This window comes from Clinocottus analis, unplaced genomic scaffold (assembly GCF_023055335.1).
Source record: "Clinocottus analis isolate CAN_PGR_092001 unplaced genomic scaffold, fCliAna1.0.p SCAF_2, whole genome shotgun sequence".
NCBI lineage: Eukaryota > Metazoa > Chordata > Actinopteri > Perciformes > Cottidae > Clinocottus > Clinocottus analis.
The window spans coordinates 19049123-19064511 of NW_027175931.1; the positions used below are offsets into that span (position 1 = coordinate 19049123).

The 15389-nt window shown below is 44.6% G+C and overlaps 1 protein-coding gene across 1 annotated transcript in view; it reads left to right on the forward strand.

The window, feature by feature from the left end:
* tsr1 (TSR1 ribosome maturation factor) overlaps nucleotides 1-6994 on the forward strand; it is an 8808-nt gene extending 1814 nt beyond the window's left edge. Inside the window, exons 3-15 of the mRNA XM_068584971.1 lie at nucleotides 1-133; nucleotides 258-392; nucleotides 518-969; nucleotides 1255-1399; nucleotides 1801-1997; nucleotides 3992-4197; nucleotides 4755-4914; nucleotides 5019-5129; nucleotides 5270-5402; nucleotides 6015-6131; nucleotides 6283-6423; nucleotides 6542-6616; nucleotides 6714-6994. The exon at nucleotides 1-133 is cut by the window's left edge and continues 96 nt beyond it. Coding sequence (XP_068441072.1) covers nucleotides 1-133; nucleotides 258-392; nucleotides 518-969; nucleotides 1255-1399; nucleotides 1801-1997; nucleotides 3992-4197; nucleotides 4755-4914; nucleotides 5019-5129; nucleotides 5270-5402; nucleotides 6015-6131; nucleotides 6283-6423; nucleotides 6542-6616; nucleotides 6714-6892 — 2184 coding nt within the window. The 3' untranslated portion in view covers nucleotides 6893-6994. The remainder of the gene's footprint in view (nucleotides 134-257; nucleotides 393-517; nucleotides 970-1254; nucleotides 1400-1800; nucleotides 1998-3991; nucleotides 4198-4754; nucleotides 4915-5018; nucleotides 5130-5269; nucleotides 5403-6014; nucleotides 6132-6282; nucleotides 6424-6541; nucleotides 6617-6713) is intronic.
* The last annotated feature ends 8395 nt before the right edge of the window (nucleotides 6995-15389 follow it).

Below are 15389 nucleotides of genomic sequence, written 5' to 3' on the forward strand. Positions count from 1 at the left end.
ACCAAACTGCTCCGCCAGGAGGGGACTGGGGGTGTCGTACATCAGGAGCGGTGCGTCAGTGGCGTCAGTGACAGTTTCGGTCTGCTTTTTCCTCGCGTTAAGCAGAGGTTCACCTTTCTCAGCCACAGCACGGGTAAGTGTTGAGTGATGCCAAACAGTTGCTTTGTAAACTGGAATCAATTGATGAATAGGAATATTGTTTTGGACCGTTCCATTGAGTCCCACTCTTGAGCTTCTCTCGTGATTTCTTTGGACAGCTGACATACACTCCCTGCTGGATGTGGCAAAGATTGCAGATAGCCTTGTATTTGTGCTGGACTGCGCGGAAGGTTGGGACAACTATGGAGACTACTGTCTCTCGTGCCTCTTTGCTCAGGGCCTCCCCAGCCATGGTGGGTACAAACCTGAACACACTGCTGGAGCTTTTAGACTCCTCCATTCACACATTAAGAGAGATTGTTGTTGCGGCAGATTTTCTAAGCGTTCGTCTCTCTGTTGCTCCTTTCTCCCCTTGTAGCACTGGTGTGTCAGGGTGTGGCTGATCTTCCTGTGAAGAAGAGGGTTGAGTCCAAGAGAGCTCTGTCAAAGATCACAGAGATCCGATTCCCCGATGCCCGTCTCTTCCCCCTGGATTCGGAGCAGGAAGCCACTCTGCTTCTCAGACACCTCGCCACCCAGAGACAGAGAAAGCTCGGTTTCCGCTCCAGGCGTTCCCATCTTTTGGCTCAGCATGTCACTTTTACGGCCAATGGCCCCGCTGAGGGGACGGGTGCTACACCCGCCGGCCTGGGCACCCTCTGCGTCTCGGGGTACGTCCGTGGCCGTCCTCTACAAGTTGATAGACTGGTGCACATCAGTGGACATGGAGACTTTCAGCTCAGTCAGATTGATGCCCCATCAGACCCTCTTCCCCTCAATTTAACTGCCAGAACAACAAAGTCTGGCAAGGCTGGAGACGTTGACATGCAGGTAAGTCAAGCGGCTTGAAGCATCCCAGTGTATAAGGGTCCCATAATTATTTGTGTTCATGTCATATTTCTGAAGCATAAGAATGGAGTACTTACAATGCAGCACGAATGTAATTTGACAACATTTTAAATCAGTCGTGATATTAAAATTGCTTAAGGATATTACAGTAACACATTTTCAAATGGTTTAATGAATGAAAATAATGGCAGAGTAGAACAAACAAAGCAAAATGCTCTTTAAATCTTAACTTTTACCATTCACTGCGTCCATCTGTGTTTCCCACAGGACGGAGGGGAAGACGAGGCTCCAGTGAGGGTGCTCATGAAAGCAAACCCATCCCGCAGGGAGAGTCTTCAGGCTGAAGCCGCCGTGGACCCCATGGATGGAGAGCAGACGTGGCCAACAGAGACCGAGCTTTTGGAAGCCGAAGGTGCAGAATCAGAACAATTTATTGCCACGTGTGTTGTCACATACAAGGAATTTGTCATGGCAGGTGGTGCATAACATTAAACCATAAACACAGTGGACATGTTTTACAACTGATACTGGTTTGTCACCTTCTCCTTGATTACAGTTTTATAGGCTGAAATAATCCGACATCTTGGAGTCTGTTTGATAGATCAAAATAGAATCTTAATCAATAAACTGTCATGTTGCCTTCAGTTCGCTCAGAGCTGCAATATGTTACTCGAACTTGACATAACTTATAAGATATTTTTTACCAACCAGAAATGACTTGTGTACTAAAATGAGTTTCTTGATAAAAATGTGGTTTATTTTCATATCCAATCCAACCTAAAGGTTTCTTTGATCCTTCTCTCCGCTGTTTAGAGGCCAGGAAGAACAAACGTGTGATCAAGGTCCCTAAAGGAACATCAGACTACCAGGCCTCATGGATTGTTGACGAGGAGGAGGAGAATGGAGAGACGGACGAAGAAAGCAGTGAAGAGGACGACGATGATGACGACATGTTGGACGAGGCCATGGACGAGGCCATGGACGGAGAGGGTGACGACGTCATGTCTCAGGTACTTGTTTACTCTTTTAGCATTTTAAGCCTTTGTCACAGACAGTGGAGCGCTGACTGGCAACAGAGGACAAAGCTGCAACAAAGGTCCTCCACAGGTTCGGCTCGACCCCGGTTGAATTGGGAATGTGAGGTTTTCCGGCCGATATCTTAACCATGAGTCACACACGCAGAGCAAGAAGCTTATGCTCCATTGCTGGTTATTTCTTTGGCATAATCTAATAATGTTGGAGGCAGACTGATTGTGCAGTTTATTACATGCTTATATCTTTTTTTTTCTTAAACTTTTAAACCTTTTCGCACTTTATTATTATTATTCACTTTATGTTGGACAGAAGAGAAACGTACTTTCAATCTTCTGCATGTTTGCGCATATGTAAAATTGACAATAAAACTGACTTTGACAAGTTCATGCGACTGGACCGGCTCGAGGGAGGAAAGGACGACCCGAATACAACGCGTCCACGTTGGGATTTAGTCTATAATCCTAATTGTAATGAGTTAGAAAATAAGGCTCAAACCTTGTAGAAGCTGAAGTCCACAAAGCTTTGACAATATAATTTTAAAAAAAAATACTACTCAATTATTAAAATAGTTGTGGATTAAATATACATTTTCTTTTTTGATTTATCAATTAATAGTTTTGGCAGAAAAGTTTTAGGTTGGTCAGCTGCTTCTTGTCGTGGTACCTGCAGTCGGACCGTGTAGGACGATGAGGACGGTGATCCGTGTGGAGTGGCGATGAAGTCCGAGTGTCCGCGGTTCCGGGGCTGAAGCGGTGCATACGTGACCCGCGATCAGTGCACCTCGTCACTGAGAGGCACTGTTTGTTTTTTCAGTGTCTGTCTCTGGCCTGCAGTGCCAGGCTGCTCACCACAACAATAGTGTTTGGAGCAGGAGTCCCGAGAGAAGCCTCCTGTCTTCCTGTCTTGTGAACAGAGCTTCCTGTCTGGACGAAGGGAGGGGTCGACCATTTATTTATTTCCAGCTCTGCTTGAAAAGAAGTCGGGAAAACTCTCCTTATGCAAAGGTTTCAGTGCGATCTGTGATTGTTATTAGCATGCGTTTGATGTCACAGTTAACACACAGGGTATGTATTTAGGAGAGAGTAACAATAGGGGAATGGATACTTCAAATGATAAGGATTTATTCTTCTCCTTCTTATTATTATTATTATTGCAGCAAGGATGTTGGAACGGCTGTGAATAAACCCCATGCAGAGTGCCTTCCCCTCACGGGTCTGGCTTTGCCAGTTGAGTGAGCACTTTAAAGCATGTCCTCTTTGATGATTCATTTCCTCACACACACATATTGCCAACGGAAGTTGAATTTCTAGTTATTTGAAGAGTAAAATAATAATTCAGACGCAGAAGTATGATGCTTCTGCGTCGACCTGACGCAGAAGCATGAACAGGCTTTAATGTCTGTAAAAACAGTAGAGCGTTGTGTAGACACGCACTTGGAAGGCCGAGCATTTAAATATATGCAAACCAGGGGTTCTCATAGTCTGAATTCTGGCAACGCCTTATCACATTCACACATACCGACTCACAACGCTGTTCTTATTGTAGCTGGGTGAGCCTTGTTTATGTTTGGCTATAATACAAACGCTATACTTAGAATCTCTTTGACTGCACTTGTGTTCCCGACATGTGCGTCTGGTCATTGTTTGTAATGTGTTATGGCTGCAGTTTAGAAAGTGGGAAGGCAAACGGCTGCCTTGATGAGTAGGAGCGAAGTTGTGTAGGTATCCAAATATGTTTGCAATAGAGTGCAGCAACAACAATAGTATCACAGATGCAGTGCAGCAAAAAAGAGGAACCCGTTCATCCAAGTGTGTTCAAAAGGATGCAATGGCTCACAGCTTTAACAGAGGAAGTCTCTAGCAGTGCTGGTCAACCTCTTATATTCAGTGTGGCTCTGAGATGTCTGCCTCCGCCCCAAAACAGGAGGTTATGATCATGATGTCTTTTTTTTTTATAAAACTCTGTTCAGGAGCCGGGTTCAGACTGTGCCTCTTCAGAGGAGGAGGAAGAGGAAGAGTTGTGCGCCACGGAGCGAACTGGAGCAGATCAACGCTACGATGAGCACATTGATGAGAGCGCAGAAGAAGAAGGCCTGAAACGTTACCGCGAGGCTCGAGCCAATGTGTTGTTTCCAGACGAGGTGGACACGCCCCTCGACGTGGCAGCTCGAATCAGGTCAGTTCTGACCCCTCCATATTTAACCTTTTGGAAACCGTGGCCAAAATCTTCCTGCTCCCATTTTAAAACCCAGCATGCCCCATTCAGACAATCTTTTGGCATAAAATACATACTTTTTACTTTTTTGAACCAAACGACACAGTTTTTTGACTGAAACTCCTTCCTAACAGGCCATGGCTTTTTTTTATTGTGATTTTTATTGCAGATTCTGATTCTTTTGGTCCTAAGCTCTCCAAAAAGGTGTCTTATTTACCGCTCTAGGAGGCATTTTGGGGGAATCTGGCTCATATCATGCTGGATGTTCATAGTTACGATCAAAATATCTTTTAAAAGGGATTTTTTTTTTTTGCAGATATACATTTTTTTCCCGAAGACTTTTCTGAACAAATACATACAATAAACACAAGTATTGGGAAAAGGAGGTCTGGAGCCAAAAATGGTTTCACAGTTTTCAACTAGTTAAGTGTTGTGAGTTTAGGTTAGAAGAGAAACTAATTCTGTGAGCGTGTTTCTTAACTGCAGTTTGATCACACGGCGTTCTCTCCTCCGTCCAGGTTCCAGCGCTATCGAGGCCTCAAAAGTTTCCGCTCCTCGCCCTGGGACCCCATGGAGAACCTGCCACTCAACTACTCGCGCATCTTCCAGTTTAAGAGCTTTGACCGCACCCGCCGCCGCATACTGGCCGAAGCTGCAGTCGAGGAAGAGGGAGCGATGGTAAATAATAATAATTCAATAAAATGGGGCTGTCTTCATTTGTAAACGCTCTTTTGTTTGTCTTAGATCCGTGGCTTCACTGACTGTTGTCACGTCTGTTTCAGGTCGGCTGGTACGTCACGCTGCACATCAGCGACGTGCCCTTTTCGGTGATGGAGAGTGTCCAGTCGGGCAAACCTCTGATGATGGTGTCTCTCTTGCCCCATGAACAAAAGGTCCGATCCCAAGTTTTAACGTCGGAAAAAGCCACTCTGTCTGAATTTCTAACGGTCCATTTAAAACAAAGTCACACTAGCGGCATAATATTATCGTCGTTGGTTTTTCTGACCTCATAATTTCTCCCTTTTGTGCACAGATGTGCGTGATGCACCTCTTGGTGCGGAGACACCCTAGCAACACAGAGCCGATCAAATCTAAAGAGGAGCTGGTGTTCCACTGTGGATTTCGGAGGTTCAGGGCATCGCCTATCTTCTCTCAGCACACTTCAGGTAGAACACCTGTCGATGGAGGCAACGTGCCCTCACGCATACTCCTATTCCAACCGTGGCGATTTTAAAAATACATGTATTTCATTAAGAAGAAATGTTTAATGAAAACAAATATTTTCAAACGCAAGACATGCATTGCAGTTTAAGCAACAGCAGGATGTCTGTGATGACAGGCGGAGCATCTCACCGCCGATTGGCTTTCACAACGCATGTACTGTATCTACAATAATTTACAGTTCAAGAAAGATAGATACAAAACTATATTTTACCCCATTGGGGAACCTCATTTGTCGCCATAGTCAACAACAGACTCGTACAGACAACAACAGATGAGGTTCACAGTGCACAACAGACAAAAAACACATGACAAGAACAAAAAGCGGAAAATGCCATATGAAACAAAACAGGACACATAACCGACATAGAAAGATGCTACATCTAAATCAAAAAACCAAAACTACTGTTCATTGAAAAAATCCAAGTGCTGCCGGGACAAAAGAGCTTCTCAGTCGCTCATTCGAACACTTTGGCATCCTGAATGGGTTTTTATCTGCTGGATATACAGTCGTAAATGAATTATTGAGTGTTGAACTCCGCTCTGCTCTTCTCTAGCCGACAAGCATAAGATGGAGCGCTTCCTCAGGCCCGACGCCCCCACCGTGGTGTCGGTGTACGCTCCCATTACCTTCCCCCCCGCGGGAGTCCTGCTCTTCAAACAGAAGAATGATGGTGAGATGAAAGGTTCTGTGTATTCCTGAAAATAAGTCGATGCCATTTGTGGTTCAGCTGCCTGAATGTTTCAACTTTGGAGCATCTTGTTTTTATTTGATTATCCGCTTGAGTTAATGCTGGTATTGTGTTGTTGTTACTGTCTCTCCAGGCATCCAGGACCTGGTGGCGACAGGCAGCCTGCTCAGTTGTGACCCTCAGCGTGTAATGCTGAAGAGGATCGTGCTGAGCGGACACCCGTTCAAAATCAACCGGCGCTCTGCGGTTGTTCGTTACATGTTCTTCAACCGGGGTAAGAGAACGCAAAGAGAAAAAAACGATGACAACCGAATATTTTGTAACGTTTGACGTCTCCGTGTGGCTTTTAAGCGTCATAGTTCACTCTCCTCTTTTGCTTTTCTTTGTGACAGATGACATCATGTGGTTCAAGCCGGTGGAGCTGCGCACAAAGTGGGGACGAAGAGGCCACATCAAGGAGGCTTTGGGTGAGGAAATATAAAACCAAAACTCTGTGTCCCTGCAACATCTTTCAGCTGTGTCTGTTATCTGTATGTTTCTGACTGCCATGTTCCATCTTCTCAGGAACACATGGTCACATGAAGTGTGTCATTGACCAGCAGCTGCGCTCGGAGGACACCGTCCTCATGAATTTGTACAAAAGAGTGTATCCGCGCTGGACGTATGACCCCTACGTGCCCTTGTCTTTACCCTGGTTCAAGAGAGAGGTCATTGTGGATGTAGACGACTTGGAAATGGAGTAGTGGAAGGACTACGTGACGACGCGAGAAAGACACAGGACATGTGTTCACACAAATACTCACCATCATTGTGATCAAAATTACCTTTTCAAAAAGTGTATTAAACGTAACTATTTTGATCCAAAATGTTTTCGTTATCATTTGTGTTCATCTTGAGCCATCTTGTTGTACTTTAGCTATGTAGCCTCCATCTTGCTGCTGAGTCTGTTACGGCCACTAGATGGCAGCGATGAAGTATCCACAGAGATACTTCACTAATTTGTTGAGCAACTCTCTCATATGTTAAAAACAGGTCAAATATGAGTGACAGACACTGAAGAAATGGCTGTAAATGTGTTGAGTGCTTTATGATTAACTAAGTTGCAATAGCAACTGGATCAATAATAGTTTTTACATTGGTCATATACCAATTGGTAACTCTTTAAAGTCATGCAGTTGTGGCTTAAGCCCGCAGTCGCCTTAAAATAAACTCACTGAGGACAACTATGGCTATTTTCAAAATGTATACATGTTATTCCTGTGTTCTAAGACAGTCCAAAAATATTAGTAAAAGTAAACTAACTTTAAATCAGACTGCTAAAACTTAAAAAGTTTGTGACGTCAACTACGAAGTGTGGAACTGCTTCAGCGACAATCAACCAAGGAGCGGCTTTCTTCACTACTTTATGACTTTAAAGTCAATGATATCCACGTTTGAGACACTTCTCTGGTTTCTGGCTTTGAGAGAGTATTTCATGTTCACAGATATTAATTAAACGTTTCTATGCCATGGTAATAACATATTGGAATTCTTAACTTGGGTCTGGTTCCTCTTTCATTGTGGAAAAAACCTCACCAAGTTGCACTTTCAAGCAAAAATCCTTCTTCATAATAACTCTATGAATGACTTGCAGCCTTTTAAATATTTAGAAAAATAGCAGCTGGTTTGTTCATTTGTTTATATAATCTTTTAACACAAACATACATCAACGGACTAAATTAAGAAAAACAACTAATTAAATACTAGTTGTTACCACTAATGTAACAACAATAAGCACAAAATAAATAAAAAAGTTACACAAAAGTACACCAGCTTGAGGAGAAGAGAGCTGCTTTACCAACAATGATTCTCCAAACACATTCATGATACACTTCCCTGAACCCCGTAATTCATTGATAGAATTTACAAATGGTGTGACAAATTTGTAGAAACTTTTCAAACGTAGTACTTTGCTACCAGCGATAAACACCCCTTCCCACAAACACACAATAATCTCACTCACTGGCCCCGATCTGAAGCCTCTCGTCAAAACACACACACACACCATGACCTCTTTGTTGCTTTCAAACTGAAGCTGACATGCTTCGGGTTCTTTCCTGGCCCATGCTTCCTTGCGTAGGAAAACACAGATTTATGAATTGCAGTATCTATCATAAAGCTGAGCGCTTGCATGCTTGCAGCAACATGATTCATCCTTAAGGCTGTGTTGGGACTGCAGCACAGAGGCATGCCAATATGTCTGGGAAACCTGAAGGTGAAGACTTCGGGATGGAGAGGAGAACATGATCCAAGAAACGGAGGGGAGCAAAAGTTCACTGTGTGCAAAAGTCGAAGAAAAAAAAAAGATAATACAATCGAGAAAGACTAATGTCTCTATTGCCCATGGGGGGCAAGCTGGGAGCTCTGGACAGTTTTGTGGTAACACTCAATTTATTTCCGACTTTACTATTTTTTTTTGTATATGTATTAAGGCAAGGGCACAGTAACAGTGATGTGTTGAACACATCTTGTTAAGGCTGAGGGGAGGGGTGTTCTGCTGGCCAGCAGTTCATGGCAAGGGGAGGGGGAATTCAATACCCCCGTGATGGAGAACGCTCCCAAAGCAAAACGTGCACAAAAAAACTTTAGATACGCACACTACATTTTTTCCCCCTGACACTATCAATTTGAAACAAATAAACATTTTGCTGTTCGAGGACCAACTGCGACGTGGTAAGGCTGCATCCAGCCCATAAGTGAAGTGTGTGTTTGGCACGGGCCACCGTCAGAAGACTGGTGACTTAGCGCTGGTTGGATCAGGAATGTCCTGCGGTTCCCAGTTCACTGCCACCACACTTAGTTGGCTCGCACTGAAGATATAATGGGTGAGAGATTTTTCCGTTGGATGTGGATAAAGAAACGGAAGGAGAGAAAAGGGGGCAGTGAGGGAGAGAGAGAGAGAGAGAGAGAGAGAGAGAGATAAGGCAAGAGCCAGTTGATGTTCAGCATGAATTATACTAGAAGTGGTGGGAGGAAGTCAGTCAAAGGAATGAAAAAAAAAGAGGGGATGTATAGAAATTGGAAATTAAAATAAGAAGTTAGTGGGTGAGAGAGACCGAGAGAGAGAGAGAGAGAGAGAGAGAGAGAGGGAGTGAAATGGAGGAGTGTGAGAGTCAAAGGCGGTGTGGGCGAGGGAATAGGAGAGCGAGAGTGGCTGGCGTTTATGGATTGCAGATGTGGCGCTGTGGGGTTTTGGCAGGGGCCGTGCGCGCCTGAATCCTGCACCGGCTGGGTGGCACCGGGGTGAGAGGGAGGTCACTGCACCGCAGCACACAGCCCATAAAACACTGAGAGTAGTGGGGGAGAGGAGAGAGAGAGAGAGAGAGAGAGAGAGAGAGAGAGAGAGAGAGAGAGAGAGAGAGAGAGAGAGAGAGAGAGAGAGAGAGAGAGCGAGCACTAACCCGGGACTGCAGGGCAGTGAGGGTGAGCAGATCACACTCTGGATTCAAGCACGCCCAGGCCGACCCAAACCCTGCATGTGTTGTGTTGAGCTCCAGATAAAGCCACAGCTCAATGCATAGGTATCAGGATGGATGGATGGATAAAACTTTATTAATCCCCAGTGGGGAAACTCATTTGTCACCATAGACAACGACAGATAAGGTTCACAGTGCTCAACAGACAAAAAACACATTACAAGAACAAACACCAGAAAATGCCACATGAAACAAGACAACAAGACACATAACCGACGTAGAAAGAAGCTACATTAAAATCTAAAAACCACAACTAAAGGTGTTCATTAAACAATCAAAGTGGAGAGTTGATGAGCTTATCTCATATTTATAAGGATGAGCCCTTTGACACCTCCCCCCACCATGCACAATTACACCATCTTCACTGTGAATAGGACTGTGCGCATAAATCCTGAATTTATGAAGCACTTTTTCATAAGATTACAAAAGATAAGAAAGCCGGCCAAGTGTAAAGCAAACATGTTAAGTGTCTGTACTCTTTCCATTCTCATCATCTTTCTTGAGAAATAACAATGAATTGTCCAATAAAGTTATCAGGAAATGCTCTTGGTCAAATGCACAGATTCCCTTCATCCCCTGAGGAAATATCTTTCTTTCCTATTTAATAGCCAGCACAACGGCAGTGTTCTGATGCTGGAGGATGAACTGCAGCAATTTGCAGTCAACTGCTCAGAGGGAAGTAAGTGTTTGATTGTCGACAGTGTGGTTCACAATGTCTGCGCACAAAAGGGATTTGATAGCCAAACTTCTGCTTCTAATCATATTTCTCAAGGTGCCAATGGTGCATGCTTGCCAGCATCCACAACCTGGCATCATGCACACAATGACAATCATACAACACAGACATGTCTATCTGCTGGTGTGACTATCCTTTCCTGTATGTGGCACATATTGACATGGACTCATCGAAGTAGTGCTTGTTTCAGATGACTTCCATTTTAAGGCATTGCATACACAAATACAATTGTATCCGAGTGATTGAGATATTATTTCATTAAAAATGCAACGATCTCAAAAATGCAGTTAAGTAGCCACTCTTTTTCACAAAACTATTGGTTTTGTTGCAACATAAAGCCAAATGACACCATCAGTATCATGTAAAAGAAACTTCAAACAGACTCAAGTGTTTCTGTAAAAATGACGCTTTGTACTATTTTGCCCGTGAGGAACATCCCATGCACTCTCCTGTTTATGTAGGTGCTGCCTCACAGTACTTTCGCATTAGGTCAGCTCTGTTTTTCTCCTTCTTTTCTGATATCCTTCCTTCCCTCTCTTGTTCCCCCTTCTCTCCCCCTTAGCCTGGTCCTGACTCCCTGGTTCCTGGGGCCGGGCCAAGGCGTGTGTCCCTGGAGGAGCCAGAGAGGAGATGGAGAGAGGGGGTAGCAAGGGGGTGCAGAGACCGGCTCCAAAACCACAGCTGCAGCAGCCTCTCCTCTCTCCTACACTCCTTTCCTCTAATGCCTTCCCTCTTTTTGCCTGGCACCCTCCCCAGCTCTGCCATTAATCAGAGGAGATGGGTATTTTTGGTGAATGTGCGTTTGTGTGTGAAGGAGAGAGATGCTGACTGTGTGAGTGGCTGAGTGTTTACGTGCATCTCCGCTTGTGCTGATAGAGAGCTGGATGGGTCGGTAGTGATGGTATGGAGACCAGAATCTCACACAAAGCTGCAGAGTTCACCCAGAGAACAAAAGAGGGAGGGAGGCAGGGAGGTTGACAGACATAAAGCCTGGTGAGCAGATTGGGACTGCCAGTGACTAAAAGGAAGAAGCAGATGAGCTGAAGAGGTTTTTTTTTTTACATCACAAGATGAGACCGAGACATCTAAAAGTGGCCCGAACCTTTTATTCAACTTACTGAAATCCATCCGATCTGACATTTTTGGAGAAAGGTGTTGCAACGGCACCTGCACACGAGCATCAACGAAGCCCAATAGGGAAAGTTCATGACTTGACATATCCCAAATTACGTCAAGCTTCGCTTCAAGGTGAATGCTGCCTCGCCACTTGTCCACCTTTAGCCCCTCATTATCCAGGTGGGAATGAGATCTAAAAAAAAACCCCCAACAAATTTCCAACCTGCTCTGCTCTCACCCCCCCAACGGGCCTCCCAGAGTGCTTTTCTGCTGACATCACTGCACAGAGACCTGGCAAGCCAATCTCTCCTCTGCTCTACCATTCCCCTCTCCCTGCTTCCTGCCCTGATGATGTCACACACCATATGGTTTTCAGCAGGATCAAGCCGGAAAAGAGATTTAGTCAGTGGAGAGGAGAAGGAGAGAAAAAGGGAGAGAAAAGGAGGAGGGCTGGAACGGGCCGCAGGTCGGACACAGAAAACAAAAGCTTTCGCTCTTCCCTTCGTGTGCACTGCAAGTGGACGGTAGAGAGGGAGGCGAGGGGGCGAGAGGGGAATGGCTGCTCCGTGTGAGGCTAATGACGAGAGACCAGGGAGCAGAGACCGTGCTTTGGACAGCCATGTGCTGCACAGACGCCCGCTGGACTGGCCTGTACACGTTGAAACAGTCACATGGCCACGCCGTAGCGCAAGGGGAAGCAGGACTAAGCTAACAAGGCCATGCTGGTAAATACGGCTGACGTGTGTGCATTGCTTGACCTTCTCTGATTAAACATCAATACACTGTTCTACTTGCTGGAGAGTGAAATGTTGTCTCATTTCATGTTATTGCAGATATTTGAGCTGCAATCAGTTGCCAAAAACTTGAAGCGGCTTCATGCAACATTTCCATATCACCAATGGATAAACCACCATGAGAGTTAGCACCTGGCTCTGCCGCTTTACAAATTGTTTTTTAGCATCTTTCAACTCAATGTTTTGCTCTCACCAGCATCGCTTTTTTGGACATGTGAACTAACTACAGACTCCCTGCTCAGCACCAAACAGTCCACAGACAAAGTTGGCGACTAGCTTGTGAACATAGTGGAGCATTTAGCGGCTGATGAGCCAGATATTTCCCTCAGGAGGTGATGAAGATCAAACCGCAGTCGGGAGGAAAGTGAATATTGGACTTACATTCACCAGGTGGCCAGTAACTTTACTCCAGTTCGCCTTATGAGCCCCAAAAAATGTGATGATATCAGCCTATGACAATTTATTGCATTGGATAGCATCTAAATTAAACATGTTGCCCAACTTCAGCATGAGTGTTTTCAAAACCAGAATCTATTTTGCCTTCATACATAATGGCCTTTGGAAAAAAAAACAAGAAGAAAAAAAAAACAAGTCATTCTTATCTGGCTCTAATCATGGCACGATAAACGTCCATCACCAGCGGATGGGGGAACCAGAACGGCGGCCGAACAGCTCTGCACATTCACATGACATGCCTTGCACGCCTGCTGTCGCAAAACTGCTCATTACAATGAACGAAGAGAGGTCTGTGTGTCATTGTTGAGCCTACAGTTCAACTTTTGGTGGTGATGGGAATCTGACGCTGGAGGGGTGTGCGTCCCGTATGGTGTGGCGGTCACAGCGAGCATCTGGAGATATGTGTGGCCCTATCCACCAGAAGGGAAGACGCAAAGAAAGGAGAGAGGGATGATGGATGAGAACGAAAGAAAGGAGGGAGAGTAAAAGGCCTATTGTGAGGAGTTTAGGAAAGTGTGGGACATTACACCCTGCGGGTCTGTTTTGAGGTGCTAAGATTACTGTCCTGTCTATTGTCCAGTCTCGCGCTCTCCTGGCAGACAGAAACGCAGCAATACTAAGGTGATTGCAATACTCGTCACTCCAAATCTAAATTGAAAAGAGGTGCTTGTGGCCTCGGAGGCATGGTGGTGACCCTGCAGCATATCTGCACACAGATGTTGGAAAAAAGTTGGCTCCAGTCATTTAGAATATTCACCGCCTCATTGTGTTTCCATATCCGACCCACAAAGCCTCTGCTAGACATATATCACATGTAAAAATCTGCAACAGTCACACTTGGAGAAATGGTGGGAAAGGTGTGTGATTTAGAGGGTGACAGCAGACTGTTAAGGGATTTGGCTGTCCAGCCACCCTTATCTGGTTCCTCTGGTTCCTCTGGTTCCTCACTGAGTCTTTGGGGAAGTATAGACATGTCTCTGGGATGGGCTCCCTGGGCTTTGTGTGGAGTGCAGCTCTTGCAGCTTTAATTGAATCATTGCTTACAACCAGTAATTTGGAGGCTTTTTTTTTCAGTTCATTAAAAGTTCAGCATTTCAGGTTTGCGGCGCTCCAGATTACGGCATGTTAAATTGTGTTTTGACAGGCTAACTTAATGTCCAGCGCAGGCCTCGGGACCGGCTGGTTGATCCGTGAGATAAAGTTAGTCTGGGAAGACATTGGCTGTAGCCGGAGAAACACAAAGAAACTGACGATCAGTTTGTATCGTATCATGTTTTAAAAAGAACCCTCTTTCATCCTCGCAGATAAAGTAACATAACCATAAAATGCCACCGTTGACATTTAAAAACTATTAACCCATACATACGTATCCGGGCTCTGTGCCGGTTTTGCTTCAAATACCACGTCAATATGTTTGGTCCTCGAGAGCCACCGTTCGTGGCAGTAACCCATTCTTTGTGTTGTTGTGAAAGTCCCAGCAACGTGTGGCCTGAAAGGTGGTTATTTATTGGTCGTGATGCTTTTCTAAACTACTCACAGTCTAGGTGTTGACCCTTGACCCCTATGAAGTTAGAAAGCCACGTGACATCGTTTGACTTGAGTAAAACGTGAGTAAAGGCATGTTGCCGCATTTAATATTTTTTTCCCCTTGTTATCATGATGTTATTGGTGACACATAATGCCAATTAAACCAAAAAAACTCACAGATTTCACAGATTTGGGGATCTTTATTTCACGGTGAGCTATCATCTTCATAAAATGCAAACTTTCAAGGCAAACTTCAAGTCTGAATTTGTGTAATCCATCATATATCTTGAATGCAATTATTAACATCAAATATAATAACCGTATAAATACAAGTAGCATAAAAAATGCGATATGGCGGGGGCCAGCCAGAGGTGATGAACAACATCAGTCGTAATCATAACGTGTTTAAAGGTGTGGTAATTCAAAGAGAAATACATCAACTTATGTTTAGACATAACTTGACACGCAGCATAATGATTTCACTATGTGTTCCCTGAAGGGAAGCAACTATTTCGGACCATGAATCGAAGCACACGGTCACATCCTTGATAGAACGTGTCCATTCTCCCGCACAGCGCTGCTCACCTCTGTCTGGGAGGTTATCAGCAGTTCATCAAGGGAACATGGAAGTGAGAGACAATACCTTCCTCCACTCTAATGGGCTCCGAGGGTAGCTTGGATCATTTCAGTAAAACACTAGCACCTTGAATTTGGATAATTTCTAGAGGAAGAGACCCGACATGCTTTAGGAGATTGTCAGCTGCTGTTGCGATCAAAACAAACATAAATAGGCCGGTTGGTGTTTCCACTGGAGCGCATTGGCTGTCTGTTAATGACCTAAGCGATGGGGAAATAAGTAGTTTCATCAATTTCAATCTGCCGTCTTTCAAACACCGCAGGATGGCTCTGAACAGACATGAAGGGATAATAACAGACAGGCCTATCTGACACAATCCGTCCAAATACAGCAGATTAAATATGTATTAGAATTAATGTTTATAGAAAGCTAATGACTTCTTCCACAGTGTGTGGGGGGGTGAGGGGGATCAATGAAATATACTTTTCTGAAGACACTTAAGTCTTTGTAGCAATATAC